Source organism: Heliangelus exortis, chromosome 5, assembly GCF_036169615.1.
Source record: "Heliangelus exortis chromosome 5, bHelExo1.hap1, whole genome shotgun sequence".
In the NCBI taxonomy this organism is placed as follows: domain Eukaryota; kingdom Metazoa; phylum Chordata; class Aves; order Apodiformes; family Trochilidae; genus Heliangelus; species Heliangelus exortis.
This window is the reverse complement of record NC_092426.1, coordinates 37,814,294-37,831,576: the sequence shown is the minus strand read 5'-3', so window position 1 is coordinate 37,831,576 and position 17,283 is coordinate 37,814,294. Positions and strand designations below refer to the sequence as shown.

Below are 17,283 nucleotides of genomic sequence, written 5' to 3'. Positions count from 1 at the left end.
CTAGTTTTGAGGTACAAATGAGGGTGTGAAAGGAGCTGAAAGACAGTTTAGACCAAGCTGCTGATGCAGAACTCGAGGTAGCTACTGTGTCCTGAATCAGACCTACAGCTTTTTTGTGTGATCTACTTGCTATTACTGTCAGCAGGTAATGAGTCATGTTCAGAAGCTCCAGCTTACCTCATAAAATACCCTTCCTGCTCATGACCAGGATGCTATGTGTAAGATAAGCCCATTTTCTGTTTACATATTTGTTAGAGTTGAACAACCTTTTTATCATCAGTGAGCTGCAAGAGAGTTAGGGGACAGCTAATGGAAAAAGATTTCCACAAGATTGGTCCTGAGGTATTGAATTACATTTCCTGGCTCTCTTTTTACATAAAAAAATATAAAGATCCCTCTTCCTTATTTCTTAGATGAGCACTGTATTGACCTTTTCACACATTTCTCACATAACTTCTGACACTCTGTTCTCAAGGGATCCTCATGTGCATTTATTTCCTCAGGCTCAGCTGTCACTATGCACGGGACTCATTTAATGTAAATTTAGCTGCCTATTGTATAGCAATCTGTATCTCTACAGGGGTGTAGGTTCCCATCACAGTCAAGGCATAATTAGTGCAGTCAAGAACTAATAGAGAGCTCTTCTGGAGACCAGCTCTAAAGGCACATTTGAGGATGAGGTGAACTGCAGTATTTCCAAATTAATCCGAGACCTTTACTTTTCCTATTTCAGATGGATTCTTTCTTACTGAGTTTAGTCATGTAATTACAGATCACCCTTTTATGAAGAGTGATGGGAAACATACTGCAACCTTCTGCAAGTGATCTATCGTGAAGTTTTATTTTCCTTACAGATTTGTTTTCTTGCCATCTCTTATGCCCGTTGCTTTTTTGTGGTTATACTTGTGCTTTATCCTTTCTGTCTTGGTTTCAGTATCCTGTACTATTCCTTTATACTTGTCCTTAGGAGCTTGACCTGGTTTCAACTTCGTGTACTTTTCCTTCTTGTGTTTCAGGTCATTGAAGACTGTGTTGCTTAGCCAGATTGATCTCTGATTATACTTCCTATCCTCCTACAGTGTGGGATTGTTTGTGTTTGTACCCTAAACATCATTTCTTTAGGGAACTGCCAACTCTACTGAATTCCTTCTGCTTTAGCCATGTTTCCCATGAGAACTTACCTTCCAGTTCCCAGGGTTTATTGGAATCTTCTTGGATAGCAACCATTGGGCTTGAATCGATCTTTCCTCTTGTTCCTCACCTAAAAATAAGATACATTATCACATCACACCTACTCTCAGCCAAATTACCTTTAGCCTTATATTCCCAACCATCCTCCTTCTTGGCTTCTTAGCAGGCAGCCTCTTGGCAGGCTGCTCCTGAAGCACTTGGCAGGCTCTGGTAGTTGCTGTAGACTGTACACAGGGAGTGGTTAAATGCTCCTCATTACACCCAGAGACAGACACAGCACATTTCCTTCTGCTGTGCAACTTCACACAGGTCGAGGAGATGCTCACCTAATAATTCACAGGGAAACACTGGCATCTTTTAGCTGGGCATTTAATCAAAATTAAAGGAAATACTGTATATATAGAATGCTTCAGATACTTTCCTGGGAAAATACCTATGTGGATGCAGAAACACTTTTCCCAGCCTTAAAATCCAGGTAAGAAGACAAAAGCCTCTCTCCTAATTCCTTTGCAGTCTGAGGCATTCAGTCAAGATAATGTGTCTCTTTGGAATGATCTTTCTATTTCCAAATCTTTATTTTCTATTTACTATTACTCAGAGGGATGGAAAATTTCCACTGAGGTTGTCTGATTGGTGAGTAAAATTGGATTGTCAGTAGCTTTTGATGTTACCATGATTTTCATAGCATAGTCAAGTCTCCAGAGATTTCTTTGTCACAAAGCTGTTGTTTTTTCATGTGTATATTTAGAAATTGTCATCAAATGTCTCCAGAAATAAACTGAGACATTATTGAGGTTTTGAAATCACACCATGATGAAGTGAATCCACAGAGGAGTTTATTTTGGCACACAGTTTTTCTTTACTACAGCTCTCCTCAGTTAAGAACAACACAGTTTAACATACAGCTAAAAGTTGATGCTACAAGAATTCTGGTGCCTGAAAAAAAAGAGACAGAGGCTTTCGTTCACTTTCTGACTTTGCAAAGGGTAATATTCATCTTCACTCTTCTCATTTCAATACAGTTTGCAGCTGCATGAGGTTTAATCAAATTTATATTGTTTAAGCTGAAATTTTCCATGCTAGGTATCTGCCTCGGGATAATTTTTAAAAGCCTTTGAGCAAAACTGTTTTTATACAGGGTGTTTTGGAAACTCTGCTCTTTTTTCTCATCTTAAGTGGTTCTGGTGACCTTTCTTCTAAGAAGTTCAGGTCCTTTGCATTTTGGAAAAGGCATTTGAGAAATGAGGTTAAAGGGATTCCTCTTGTACCTTCTCAGGGAAACCTTTCCTGGACTGAAGTAGCACGATGGAGTAAACCACCCCATTTTAAATAACATGGCAAGGATGAGCAATTTTTCTGGGGGGGGGGGAAGTGCTGGGGATCACTGGCAAAATAAGCCCAAAGAACAAAATCTGCGGGAAGAAATAGTTCCTTGATGAGTAGTGTGAAAATCGATGTGGGAAGGAAAGGAAAATGTGTCAGTATAGTTTGGGAGACACTAAAATAGCTAGAGGAGCTGAAATGCAGAGTCTGGGACTAGCTCAGTATTGAGCTGAGAGCGAGAAGCTGCGGGGCTGTGTGGGAGGCTTGGAAGGAGAAGCAGAGAGAGCTGTGCTGAGCTGGGCTCGGAAGTGTGTTCGGTGCGGGGGTCTGAGTGAGGAGACTGAGGGAGGAGCCAGGCAGTGGGAGGGAGGCAGAAAAGACCTGGCTGGTGCAGGGGGAAGAGCAGAACCGGGGTGAGATCCGATGGGGCACTTGGGAAGCTGGAAAGCAGGATTTGCTCGGCGAGCCGATGCAAGGATGGCTTTTGGAGGTGAGGATTTGCTGGGTTGAAATTCTGCCTGTGTGGAAGCAGGGACTGGAGAAGAAAAGGGGTCAAACCTGGGGTTAGGGGCATTGGCACAAGGGTTCATATATCCAGGAGGAGGGGAGCTCAGTGCTGGAGAGCTGCTGGGGTGCAAAGAGGTGGAACTGAGGGCAGAGGGAGTGGAAGAGAGGTCATGGTGATGGGGGGAGCTGGGGAGGCAGGGAGAAGCTGTGTTCAGGACTGTTCTGCTCCAGTGGTAGAAATGGCATCTCCTATGCTTGAGTCTCACCCTGGTTGATGCTGGGTTGGTTCAGAAATACCAACAGGCTGCCACTGCTGGTTATTCTGCTAGAGTTGGTATCATAAGATCAGTCAAGGGAGCTAAGTGATTCACCACTGACAATGATTTTTGTGCACGTTGTTATGATGACACACGTACTTTTTTTTTTTTTTTTTTTTTTTTTTGGTAGTTTTGCAGCACTTTTTTTAAAAAGAAACAAGGTATTCCACACAACTTGACACACGCAGTTCACAGGATGGATATGCTCTTGAAATGTTCCATGGCTATGCAGTAGGATCCTCACTACCTGCAGCACAAGAGGAAAGGTGTGCAGTATGTCAGACAAGAGGTTTTAGGAAGAGAGTCTGGGTTCTTTGCCTGCCACAAACCCCCCCCATGTTATGGGGGCACCCACCTTTTCAGAGACTCTCATTGTCCATCCTCCATTTTCTGTCCATTCTCCATTTTCTGGGTACTTGAACAGGCTCTGGAAAACAGATTTGTGGGTCTTTTGGGTATTCCTATATGTAACTGATTCATAGAACCATAGAATGGTTTGGGTTTGAAGGGACTTTAAAGCTCTCTACTTCAAATACAGGAGACTTCCAATACCCGAAGAGGGCCTACAGGAAAGCCAGAGAGGAACTTTTTGCAAGGGCATGTAGTGACAGGACATAAAGTGACATTTCCAAAGCAGAAGAGGGTACATTTAGGTTAGACATCAGGAAGAAATTCTTTACTGTGAGGGTGGTGAGACACTGGAACAGCTCACCCAAGGAAGCTTTGAATATCCCCTTCCTGGAAGTGTTGGATGGGGCTTTGAGCAGCCTGCTCTGGTGGGAGGTGTCCCTGCCCATGCAGGGGGATTGGAACTGGATGATCTTTTAAAGTCCCTTCCAACCCAAACCTTTCTATGATTCTATGATTTTGCAGGCACTGGAGTGTAAAAAGAGAAGGAGAGATCATGGCTGTCATCAGTTTTGGCAGGGGGGTACTAGTGGAGGGAATATGAAAAGGATATAACAAGGTGAACAGCAGCCAAGAGGTTGCCTGGGGGCTGTGTACCAAGCAAGCAGGGCTGTTACAGACAGTTCTGGCTGTGCTGTTTGGTGAGCAATGGCAGGAATGAATGAATCAGGCTTACACAAGGAGATGAAGGATGCAGGGTTGAAAGAAGGTGCACAGAGTGGCAAGAATGGCAAGAACATTGCTATTAGCACCAGTAACTGAGAAGATAAACATATGAGGGAACTGTAAGACGCATGAAAAGCCAGACACACCTAGTTATCAATATAGCAACAATGGTGTTCTAAACTTTTCTTTGCTCCCTTTCTTCCTTGTTTCCAAGCTTCAGAGTCTCATCCCTACATCCTCATGCTGGTGAACGTTGTTCTCCTGTGAGTGTTCTTGCAGCAGCCTGTTGACACATTCAGTGTTTAGGTAAGAAGGCCCCTCAGCCCATTACCAGAGGGCATGGCCTTCAGGCCCTGAAGGCACTAACAGGGCACCAGCCATCCCTGACCACTCCCCTGGGGCTTCCCCCTCCTCGCCCACAGCACAGGACCTCATGTCAGCCTCCTGGTGTCCTTCTCCCCCCAGGACAGCCCAGCCAGGCCCATCTGCCAGACGATGTCCCCGAGGCTCTGCCTGAGGATCTGCCCTCTTAGCCAGGCCACCATCTCCAGGCCTTCACCCTCCACAGCTGGTGGTGGATCCTGGCTGGTGAGGCCCCTGGCATGTAATTATTGCCCTTGGCTCCCAGCTCTCTTTTCTGTCCCTCTCTGCTCCCTGACAGGAATACTTAGAGACAGGATACTTAGAAAATCACAAGCCCATGGCCTGTTTGGCTACAGCTACAGGAGGAAAAGCAGAGACATGGTTGGTCACATAGTAAGGGGTGAGTTCCAGTGCTCCAGTGACTGCAGCACGTTTAGTCGCTTTCCTCTTTAAATATCTGTGGTAATGTATTGGATAGTTTTGCGTATTCCTTTCTGTACTCATTTAATTGAACCTCTTCTTCTCAGTCTCAGTCTTTACTTCACCGAATGACACTCCCATTCTCCACCTCCCTTTCCCACACCATTGTTTCAGCAGCCTACACAACCTTTCTCTTTCCCATGGCCCCAGCTCTGCCACTTTTCCTCAGGTTGTTGCTCCCCGCCTCTCTGGTTTTTTTTTTGGTTTTTTTTTTTTTCTTTCAGACTCTGCTGCTTTTTCCCATGTACTCTTTTTTTATCTCCTCACTTTGGTTCTTTTCACCCCCAGATTGGCTCTTCCTTTCCCTTGCTCTTTTGTGTGCTGGTTGGTAGCAGTTTTAGCACACTGGCAGCCTAACTGCTGCTGGCATCCCTGAAAAGGGGGATTTTTAAGGAGTGATTTTAGGTGAAAAATGTAATAGCTCTGTAGGTGCTTCAGAAACTTCTTCTGAAAAGGGGAAGAGAAAGCAGAAGGCCATTTGTTTGTTAGCAGGGGCTAATGGTAGCAAGGGTGAGCAATATGAGTGATCAGAAGGTAAAGTTTAATACTGAATGAGAAATGAGAGGTAAAGAAAGACATTGGAGGGCAAGACAGGGAAATGTCATGGGATGAAACAGAGAAATAGAAGCTAAAATACAGGCCTGAAGATGCAGTGTAATGAGAATAACAAGCAGTTTAATGATGGCAATGAAGAAGGTAGCACTGCAGTTGCCAAGACCAGATGCTGGTATGTTCCACTGCAGGGAACAAGAGCTTTAGCTTGTTCTTGGGTTAGAAATTGTGACTTTGTCCCCACCTCACTGCTGTGAGTCTGCTGTTCTATAGGACACTCCTGTTACCATCTTCCTCAGCAGCCTCTGTCCAGCTCTTAACTTCTCTCCCAATTGAGCTTGTGTCCTGCATAAAACCTTTTAGCTCTTGCTGCTGCAAGGTGATGTCAGAACCTGACTCTTAATAGCAAAATGACCCATATCAAGAGGTTCTTCTAGCCCTTGGCTGTCTGCAGTCTGCTGGTTCCTTAACCACTAATTCTTTTCCACTTCATGGAGCAGTCCAGCTTGCCTGCTGAGACTGCAGTTTCTGGGCTCTCCCTCCCTCCTGTCCATCTGCAGTGGAGTTAGGGGGCTGTAGATTTGGGTGAGCAAAATTCACCCTGTTAGAGCAGCATGATTGAAGCTGCTTGATTTTCCCCTTTGTTTTTTTTATTCTGGCTGTTCCTGGGGAGTTTCTATGTGTCATCCCCTCCTCACTATGTACATATCAGTATATGCACTGGCAGTTGTCTTTTTGAAGGGATTAACAGAGTTTAAGTGCAGAATGAGGCTTAGCAACAGAGAATGTTATCTGTTTCCAGAGATTTTCCATACCTTCCACTGAGCTACCTAATGGTACCTTTTTTTTTCACTTCTGGCTTCAAATATATCAGGAGCACAAATATGTATTGTTGTAATTTTGTTCTTTTAATCTGGCAAGTCCCACTTTATCATCAATTAGGGTGCGAGGATCACCCAGAATGCTCAGCTGTGACCAAGATCTGCCTTGGCAAAAAATCAGCTTGAGAAAAACCTTTGTAAGTTTATCAGCAGAAGAGTTTAAATCCTTATCAATATACTTAGTTAGTTTACCTGGAGCAAATAATATGCCAGTCTAACTGATATTAATGTGTTTCTGAACTACACGTATGTGTGTGTGTATATGTATACAGGCATATGGTTCAGAGGTGTATGTACATATATACACACACACTTGAGTGTGTATTTCTGTACTTGGGTAATAGGTGCCATACAGAAAGACATATTATAATTATTCTTCAACATTTCCAGTTCCAGGGCATCTAATTGCTTTTAAAAGTATCAAAATACTGTTTTTTTCAGACTGATTTTTTTAAAGGACCCCTTTTAAAACTGCAGATTTTTCAATTGCATTGGTTCAGCAGTTTCAGGAGAAGGATTAGGGAATGCTGTATTATAAATTATTGTTCTACAGTTCAAGGATGAAACAATGTACCAGTGATAATGCTAAAGGCAATCCAGTCTACTCCTTCCTTGCCTGTGCTGGGAGTGTATAAGTGTGGCAAGAAGGAGAATTTGAATGGAGTGTGTACTTACATGACTTTATCATCAAAACATTGTCAAAATAGTCCCTAACTGAAAGAGTACTAGAGGTTCCATATCACTCCTTGTTTTGGTCAGGGGGAAAGGGACTCATTCCAAAATGAAAGCTGGTGTTTGGCTAAGTGTGAGTGGTTGTGGTGTAGCTACATATGGCATGCACAAAGTCCAGGCTGCTAGCAGGCTCATGGGATGGTTGCAGAAGGTCTAGCATCACAGAGGGAAAGCAAGCCTGAAATGAATGAACAAAGAAAGCAGTTTCACAGAAAAAAAAAAATCTGATAGCTGAGAGGCATAGCCAGTTTTGTGAGAGCCCTGAAAAAGTAAAATCTCATCGAGATACAGAGCTCTTCTGAGTCAAATGATTTAACCTGGCATACAGGGGATGTGCAAGTAGGATGCCTCCATACTCAGTGTAGCATTTAGAAAAGGGGCATGTTGAAAGTAATTAAAAGTAGAAAATTGTCATAAATTTCTTGAAGGAAACAGATGGATAGAGAAAGCATTTTATAGTCAGAAAATTTGAGAAAAAACATATGAACGACGTGATGTAACGTTTTTGCTTTTGTTAAGAGGAGTGTGTTTATTGGGAAGAAAAAAGAATTAAGCATGGATTAGTAGAGGGACATGGTATAATTATGAGTAGTGCAAAGAAGGGTGGAACTCAACAGAATACTTCTCATTTTATGAGAGCTTCAGGTCTTTTTTCTGATCTTGAGTGGACATTGCTCTCTTCAAGAATCTGTTCCCTGTTTGCTGCCACTCTTGGATTGAGCAATTGCTCTGTTTACTGTCACATAAAAACTTTGGATTATGTTCTAGAGAATGGATCTCATACAACAGACATACTATTTTTATTTGGGTTTGGTTGATTAAGGTAATAACAGTGATTCAGTGGATTTAGAATTGTATAAAAAGGTTTTACTTGATATTGTGATGTGTTTTGGCTAGAAAACCACCAAATCAACTGGACACACTGAAGGAATTAAACACTAAATAACTGACAAGCCTCAAGAAATATCATCACTTGACAGAAATCCTTCTGAGAGGGTTCTGCAAGAAAAGGTTCTATGAGGATCATTCATCCCACTGCCTGGTTTAGTGTTCAGTAGTGTCCAAGAAAGAGTCATAAAATGATTTCTGATGAAATCTGCAGAATCCAGGAAGACACACATAGTTAAAAATATCAAGACATAGCTACATATTGTTGATCTATAATGGTGGTATCTGGAGAACAAGGAAAAAACAACAGTAAAAGACTATAATCTAGAAGATTTTTTTTTCATTAAAACAAACAAACAAACAAAAAAAACCCAGGAAACCTCCAATAACAATGTATAATAAGAACAAAGCAGCTTAATTACCTACATTTACTTCTTATTATTTTCTCATCTCTTTGGGGTTATGTTAGTTTTAAAGAAACATTTAAATCTGTGACTCTTTTCCTGTGTTACTTTTCATTAGAAGACATTTCTGCTTTTTTTGAGTCCTATGGTACTGTCTTTCCACCTTTCTTGTAGGAGCCCAGTCTGCTGCCCCTTGGTTAGAGCAGAACTAGACTATTAATTATGGAGTTGCTGTGTTAATTGGCTCACCACACCTTGACTAAGGAATGCCTTGTAGTTACCTTAAATCACACTTAATTCAAGGTAGGATGAGTTAAAATTCAAATACAAGTACTGATTCAATAGAGAACACAAGTAAAAGCATTTGAAAAATTCTTAAGTGAAAAGAGTTGAATGACACTGAATGTATCAAAAAGGTGGCTTTTATTTTGGGTTTCCCCCCCCCCTTTTTTCAGGGGTGACTTGTCCCTGTTCTGACAAAATGGCTCTCAGAATTTTCTTTCCTCCTGTTCCTCAGATTGCTCTTAAGTGATTTTCATTGTTGGAGACCTTGCATTACACAGAACTCTGTATTGGGCTCTCTCACCAGAAACCATCCTCAGAAGAAGCCTTCAGACTTCAGGTAACTTCTCCAAGTCATCATTTTGATCTCATTGATTGATGGAATATTTCAGCTCCTTCAGCCAGTCTGCATCCCTTTATTATTTAAAGGGTCCAGACAGATATAACCTGTCACTTTGCATCTCCTTCTGTCTCTCCTTATGGTCTGACCACTCTCCTGAGTTAAATAAGGATTCTTTTGCTTCCACAAATATGCAAATGTCTTAGAAAAGGAGTTTGACTCATAAACACCTTCTCCCCTCCAGGAGGCAAATCTCTTCCATTTCCCTCTGTTGACTCACTGACATGTTTCATCATGAAGTGTGTCTAATGGCAGACCTTATATTATGTACCAGTAATTTAATTAGCAAACATATATGATACAAGTATCTAAATAGGGTAGATTAATCTAGTTAATTTTCTGATTCCTGGATCAGGTATGATAACAATAACTGCCCTGAAGTGACAGAATTTAAGGTAAATGAAGCCCACCCTCTTTCTCCTAAGCATATTCTAACAAAGAGTCCCTGTACAGAATTATTTAGTGTCATTTTTATTTTAATTGCATATTGTTTATTGTGTAAAAATGTGTCTTCAAACCACTTCTGAAAAAGAATAGAAAGGGATCACTCAACTTTAGACCTCACGAGGTCAACAAACTGACTGACTGACTTGAGCTGGCTGTGAAAACAGCCTCTGATGCCATGGAAGTCAACACATTGCACAGTGTTGGGATGATTGATGGGATGTGCAGTGAACAAAAAGATTAGAGACTGAAGATAACCTGGATTTTTTTCTTGTAGCCTTTATAATGGCCTTAAGCAACCAAGAAAATGCAAAAGTATTGGCTAAATGCCACTGTGTGTAAAAATACAACGCTCATTTGAATGAATATTGCAACAGTTCAATGTCAACAGAAGAAAATTGTTGATGTATGTGGCTGCAGATTTGTTCATAATGACATTTACAGGTCAGGGATAGTGAAGAGTCATTGCTCTCCAGTTCTCAGGTCATGTCTACACTGGGAGAGATTTCATAATCAGTGATGCTCTTTTCTGTATGAGTTGGAAGATATTCTGGTAAAGATGTGTGATATAAAAATCACCCATCAACCCTGAAAGGAAGCAGCCTTGTGTACAAGTACATTTTCAGCAATTTAACTGGTGCCACCTCTGATGCTGTCTCAGAACACACAGGACTCCTGTTTCCATTGTGGCACCTGGGGTTTATGTGTATCCACCACAAATAACTTCCAGACTGGACTTGTAACTTTATAAAACAAATCAAAACAAAATATTGAAGTTACATCCTCAAGAAATGCAGACAATTATGGTTTTATTGCCAGCAGGTTCAGGGTGAAAAAGTAAAGAACAGAAGAGGAAAAAAAAAAGTTGTTTTACTTTTTTGATGGTACAGACTTTATGGGACAGAAATAGGATGTCGTGTTTGCCAGTAGTTAGAGTTTTGCACTTAATTTTGCTACTTCAAATAAAAAGTGATTAAAAGCACACTGATGTAGGACTTTCTAATGGGTCTACACAGTAAAGCTGCACAGGGAAGAGTTCAGAGTGCTCTCTCTGATCATAGAATCCTAGAATGGGCTGGGTTGGAAGGGACCTCAGAGATCATCAAGTCCAACCCTTGATCCACTCCCACTGCAGTTCCCAGCCCATGGCACTGAGTGCCACATCCAGGCTCTTTTGAAATATCTCCAGGGATGGAGAATCCACCCCTTCCCTGGGCAGCCCATTCCAGTGTCTGATCACCCTCTCCGTAAAGAAATTCTTTCTAATGTCCAACCTAAACCTCCCCTGGCACAACTTGAGACCTCTTGTGCCCTCTTGTCTTGCTGAGAGTTGCCTGGGAAAAGGTGCATATAGAGGATGGAATGAGTGAGCAGAGGAGAGGGAATACATTGAATGTTGGACTGCATTGGCCTCCTCCCCTTTTATCTGTAACCATGGAGCATCTCCTCTTCTGTTGTTTCTTCTGCTGCTTCTGTATGATTCCTGCCATAGTGAACCATGCTGGGGGCTCTTTATGCTGCAGCATCAGCATCACCAAATGTATATACAATGCAGCATCATCTTTGGGAGAAAGAGAATGGGAGAATTCCTCTACTGTCAGTAGTTAGGACTCTCTGATGGAATGTAGGAGAGTTTCTCCTGCAGTGAATATGGATTTATTTGTACAAAGTGGAAGGCTCCAGGGCAAAGAATCCCATCCCAAATGCATCATAAGCTTGCAGATAGACCTGTTGCAGGTTACAGAAAACTTTATTCTCCCAGACTCCAACTAGTAAAGTTATTAAAAAAAAACCATCTCTGTAATCCTAAATGAGGTTATTGTTACACAACATGAAAGGACAGAGATTGTGCTTGGCAGGAACACCACCTTTAAATGGTGGAGTATTTGCCCATAAACAGTTCATTGTTCTGAGAAAGAGGGGAATTTTGTTATGCTTTGAAATGGTCATATTATTATTAGTCTGGTTTAACAGCATAATTGTGGTGGGTCTTTTACTTAGGAGAATTTTTACTTAGTAACTTTAACTTATTGAATTCAAGCCCTGTATTTGTAGGGCTTGAAAGATCTTTCTGCCATCATAAATTCTGCAACAAAATGCCATGTTATCTTTGTTATATCAGTCATACAAAATCTAACTTGTCTTGTCTTTCCTTATTGACAGAAAAGCAGATTTCCACTTTAGAGATCCCATCATCCTCCTTCCCGTGGTAATAATATGAACCAGAAAGTGTTAGTTTTCCTTCTGCCAAATTTTGTTTTTGGAATATTTCTTTTTGGGTTTTTCTGTAAGAGACAAAAAAACCTCACAGGTAAGTAAAACATTTACCTATGGAAAGACTTAAAGTTTTCTAGAACCAGGGACACCTTTCCCAAATGTGTTAGGAAGTAACTGTGGAGTGATAAAAAAATACCATGAAAATATCCAAGATCCTGTCACTGTGATAGTTATGGTAGCTATGTATGAGAGGGAGAGCACTAGAAAAAACCTGCTGACATTAGAAGTGCTAAAGCATCCATCTTGCTTAAAGTGTTATTGCTCACAAACAAACGTTTGTTGTCATTTTAACAAACTTTTCAGTAAACAAGATGGTTTATTGCATGTTTGCTATAGTGGAGTCTGATGACAGTACACAAAAAAATGATTTTAGTATGTTCATTAGTTTTTGTATGCAGGGAGATAGAGTACTGTGACTGCACCCCCCCCCCCCAAAAAAAAAACCCCAAAAACCAAAACATTATCAACAACAAAAAACCAAATAGACTTCTGTAAGTCTATTTCACACTAATGGCTTCAATTTCTTCCTTAGCTGCAGGTGCATTTCCTAATCCCACTGAGGATTGGCTGGCAATCCAAAATGGTCGCAAAAGCACACTGGCTTCTCTCTGCCTGAAGAACAACCTTCTGAAATTAAGAACAAAATTGGATTCTCACGTGGGAAACCAACTCTTTGTGGAGCACAAGCATAGATTTATCTACTGTGAGGTGCCCAAGGTAGGCTGCTCCAACTGGAAGAGAACTATTTTCCTCCTCCAAGCAGATCTGAATGCAGAAGCTTCTGAAATAGAGCATGACCACATCCACCAGACCTCACTGATCAAAAAGCTGGTGTCTTACCCTCCTGCCATCCAAAAGGAATTTCTTAACAATTACACCAAAGTGATGTTCACCAGACACCCCTTGGAACGCCTGGTTTCAGCCTACAGAGACAAACTTCTGCATTCTGAGCCTTTCTACAGTGTCACTGTTGCTAATGAGATCAGGGCAATGTTCAGGAAAAACAAGAATTCTTCTGAAAAAGTCAGTTTCCAGGAGTTTGTCAGCTTCATTATTGCAAAGCCACCAAATACTCTTGATATTCACTGGAAACCCATGTTTCTCCTCTGTGATCCTTGCAACATTCACTATGATATTCTGGGGAAGTATGAAACTCTTGGGTTGGATTCTGAACACGTTCTGAGGGTCATTGGAGCACCAGAGAACCTGCACTACCCCAGCTTGAAGAGGTATGGTGCAGAGAAAAGAACCAATGGGGACATCACCTTGGAGTATCTCAGACAGCTGAACTCTGAACAAATTGAGAAGATCAAAAAATTGTATCAAATGGATTTTTTCTTGTTCAACTACACAATGAAATACGAGGATTATTTCTCCCTGAATGACTAATGTAGGTTAAACAAGGAACAGTTGCATTTGTACAAAATGGCCTGAACTTGTCTTCACAGGCACTTGATAGGTGGGTTTGATGACTGACTGGCTGCTGCTGAGATTTTACTGGTGTTTGAGGCATGGTTTGCCAGCCTAAGCATTCTTAGAACAAATCCCTGCCATAATCTGTTGTACTCTACCTGTATGAAATTATTGTCTTCCTGTTGATCATTAGTGGCACATGTTTGCTTCATGAAGACTATTTTATAGATGATAGATTTTGGACTGTTGGTGATAGATGGGGGAAGGATTAAGAATGTTTTTCCCAATTAGCATTTTTAGAAAACAATTTTTAAATACGAGTGATTAAAATTTTTTTTATCAGCAAAAGACCTACAAAGCAATAGATAATCTACTTTAAAGTACTCTTTTTCTACAAGAGCCTCAATCATGAATCCTGTAGGAAAGGAGAAAATAACTTCAGATGATTGAAGCTGCATTATGCAGAATTAAATGTCTGATTATATTCCCCTCAGCACAGCCCACTAGCCTCATCCCTCAAGCAGTGTAGTTTGCAGCAATCCAGACAGACTTTCCCTTCTATCTCTTCAAAATCTTTTTATGAGACAGACTGGTGTTCCTGGTGACTTTCCAAACTCTTCACCACCTTTGTGAGCATTAAGGTCTAATTTAAGTGGGATGGTGTGAAAAATGGATCTTTTTTTTTTTTTTTAGAGAAGTAGTTAGAGGTACCTTCTAAACTTTGCAGGATCTAAAATCTCAGTGGAATGGTGACTCTTGTCTGTTCCTCAAAAGCACTTAAGCACCCAGTCAGCAGACTGGGCAGTCAGCACAGGGGGGAAAATGTTTGGGCTTTTCCCATTTGTGCCTGATGGAACCCAGGAGCCCTTGGGACTTACCTGACATGGCACTTAATGTGGAGCTGGGTAACCTCAGGTTATACATGTTCTGCCTGCTGATTTCTCACCTCATGGGCTACTGAGTGTAAATAAATTGTAGAATTATGGTGAGGAGAGCAATGAAGCACGTGGGAGAAGCAACTCAAACCATTATCCACTCATATTCCTTAGTGGCTTTGACTTTAGGTCAGGGAGCACAAGACTTGTGTTTTTTTTTTTAGTCTGTTGCCTGGTCATCTTGAAAATTAATTTGTGACCATAGTAATTGTAGGAAGTTTTAGAAACTAATTGGGAATATTAGCACCACCTTTAGGGGATATCAGTCTCTCAGAAGGTAACTTGAAATCATCTCAAATGTACTTAGTTTCTATCAACTGTATCTGCAAATGTGCAAAAGCTGGCTGGCTACTCTTGGATCCAGAATTGGCTCACAGCTTCTCATTACACAGAAAAGGACAGGACAAAATAACTTAATCCCACTGCAGCTTCCAAGCTCTAGAGCAGTTTCTGCCAGCAGCATGGCCAAGGAAGAGGGCAAAGAAGACTGGGAAAAATGGATGCAATGGGATTTGAGTCATGAGGGTTGTGAAGAGAGCTCCAAGTGCAGGGAGTGGGATGCAGGGGTGGTCCCCTCCAGAGGAAAGATGCAGAGATTTTTTGGATGGACATCAGCTGGAGACACTGATGGGACCATGGTGACAGAAGGAGACAAAGGAAGCAGCTCTCTGCATCCCTTCTTGACAGCAGATGGTACACAAAGTCAGGACTACTGTTGAGTACATCTGGCAGCTCTTGCATGGATGAGTGTTCTGTAAATGGGGCAGCTTTGGCACAGGGAGAGATCTAAAGTGAGAAGACCAAGCAAGAACAGCAAAACAATTTTAAAATAAAAATAGCTTGTGATTGTATGGGGACTGATTCATGGTTCTGGATCTCACCCTCACCACCACCATATTTGGTGTCCCCACAGTCCTGCTGTCCCCTAGCACTGCAGTGCTCATGCTACCCTGGCAACCCTATAGATCACAAAGATTTTCTTTACCTTTTAATGCAGGAAATTACTCAAAGTTAAGGCTATGCAAAGGGATGCAGTTTTTTTCTCTCTCCTGAATCAGAGCCATCTCCAACTACATGCTGCTTCTCCTTTCTTTGCCAGATCATGCAGAGGAGGAGGGATTTTTTTTCATGACTTGCTTCTACATTGATAGATCACCCCAGAGCTATAAGCTTCAGCAAAGATAGTTTAACTTTCTGGCACCATCAGTGAGCCTAGAAAAATTCTGAAGAAATGATACTGACAGAGTTTCATATGTGTCTTAGCTGTCAGCACTCCAGTGTTAACATCCCTCTTGGTTCCTTGCTGTTTGATATGAGTAGTTTTCAATTCTTTTTTTTCCTCCTTCACACAGGATCACACATTCTTTCACCACTGAAAGAATGGCTAATTAATTTCTCACAAGCACTAGTCAGTAGCAGAAGGTCACCTCCTGATGCAGAAAACATCTCTGTAACTGTTCTCAATGGACTTTCAGATTTGACATTTGCCCATAGGAAACTGTAAGTAGCACATTGCCTGGAAACATTGGCTTCTGTAATACTGTTCAGGTGGTGTGAGCCTTAGCAAAAAAACCTGCAGAGGATGTGTGTTTATGTGTGCATCTGTAACAGTGGTTTTGGGAAGCAGTGTCACACAAGAACTGTGGAAGTTGTGCATTCCCAATGCTAGCAAAATGATAATAATGGGTTTGTAACTGTTGGAAAATACAAAAAATGAACATTACATGTAAATCATCAGCCAACCCAATTTATTGCATTTCCATTTCTTCAAAATACTTCCTAATGCACACCCCCCCACCCAAGAGCTGCTGTGCAGTGGTGCAGGACTACCCAAGAGCTCTTCAACATATTTCCCAGATAAGGAAAACAATGGCAACTTATTATATGATGTAAAAAGCTTTCACAGCTTGTGAAGGTGGGCATGGAAGTTGTCCTGGTTTGGGCTGCAATACAGTTAATTTTCTTCCTAGTAGCTGGTACAGTGCTTTGGATTAGTATGAGAACCATGTTGAAAACACACTGTTGGTTGATTTCCTGCTGTCACTATTCAGGGACTTTTCATCTTCTAATGCCCTGCAGCAAGAAGCTGGGAGGGGGCACAGCCAGGAGAGCTGACCCAAATTGGCTAAAGGGTCCATACCATATGACATCATGCTCAGTATTTAAACTGGGAGGAGTTGGCCAGAGGGTGCCACTGTGCATCACTTGTTTTGTATATTCTGTTATTGTTATTGTTGTTATTATCTTATTCTTCCTTTTCTGTCCTATTAAACTATCTTTATCTCAACCCATGAGTTTTATCCTTTTTTTTTTTCTTTTTTTTTTTTCCTTTTTCCTTTTTTTTTTTTTCCAGTTCTCTCCCCCATCCCACTAGCAGAGGAGTGAGAGAGTGGCTGTGTTGTTTTAGCTGCCTTCTGGGTTAAACCCCAACAGAAGTTTGGGCTGATCTGAAAAAATGAGTCTGCAGGGGAAAATGGCAAGGTCTTTGGAACCTGAATTGAGTTGGCTGTATTTTTTAGTGAAGAGGCAATGCTTGTTGCCCAGAGCTGAGTGGAAAATGTTCCACTTTGTTTATTCCCTGGGTGTCCATTCCACTGGACTCCACTGCTGGTTCACTTATGGAATGTGTCCTGGTTTGAGAGGGCACAGGATAAACTTATGGAATCAGTACAAGGACATAGAGAGATGGTGTTGTTTAGCACCCCAAAGGCTCCAGGGGGCAGAACAGGGGGGATCAATATTCCCTCCCATTTCCTCCCATACCCTATAAAAGCCAGGATGATGGAAAACTCCATCCCTTCTTCCTTCCTTGTGCCCTTC

The 17,283-nt window shown here is 41.5% G+C and overlaps 1 protein-coding gene across 6 annotated transcripts; it reads left to right on the top strand.

Annotated features, from left to right (window-relative positions):
* Positions 1–263: 263 nt before the first annotated feature.
* On the top strand, positions 264–16,750 carry LOC139796541 (carbohydrate sulfotransferase 9-like). Of its 6 annotated transcripts, none has more exons than XM_071744709.1 (6): positions 1,460–1,666; positions 4,627–4,726; positions 5,074–5,175; positions 9,230–9,334; positions 12,002–12,149; positions 12,654–16,750. In XM_071744709.1, the coding sequence occupies exons 5-6, from the start codon at positions 12,056–12,058 to the stop codon at positions 13,502–13,504; spliced, it is 945 nt and encodes a 314-aa protein (XP_071600810.1). In that variant the 5' UTR covers positions 1,460–1,666; positions 4,627–4,726; positions 5,074–5,175; positions 9,230–9,334; positions 12,002–12,055; the 3' UTR covers positions 13,505–16,750. The 6 variants fall into 6 exon arrangements, with proteins under 6 accessions (XP_071600813.1, XP_071600810.1, XP_071600814.1 ...); XM_071744708.1 differs by lacking the exon at positions 1,460–1,666 and adding an exon at positions 2,890–3,004; XM_071744712.1 differs by lacking the exons at positions 1,460–1,666; positions 5,074–5,175 and adding an exon at positions 264–342 and having other exon boundaries at positions 4,627–4,718.
* Positions 16,751–17,283: the final 533 nt, after the last annotated feature.

Excerpts from the sequence above, each read along its gene's own strand:
- LOC139796541 (XM_071744712.1), top strand. The coding sequence starts at position 12,056 with ATGAACCAGAAAGTGTTAGTTTTCCTTCTGCCAAATTTTGTTTTTGGA. Across the intron at positions 12,150-12,653 it reads GAGACAAAAAAACCTCACAG|GTGCATTTCCTAATCCCACT; the intron begins GTAAGTAAAACA and ends CCTTAGCTGCAG.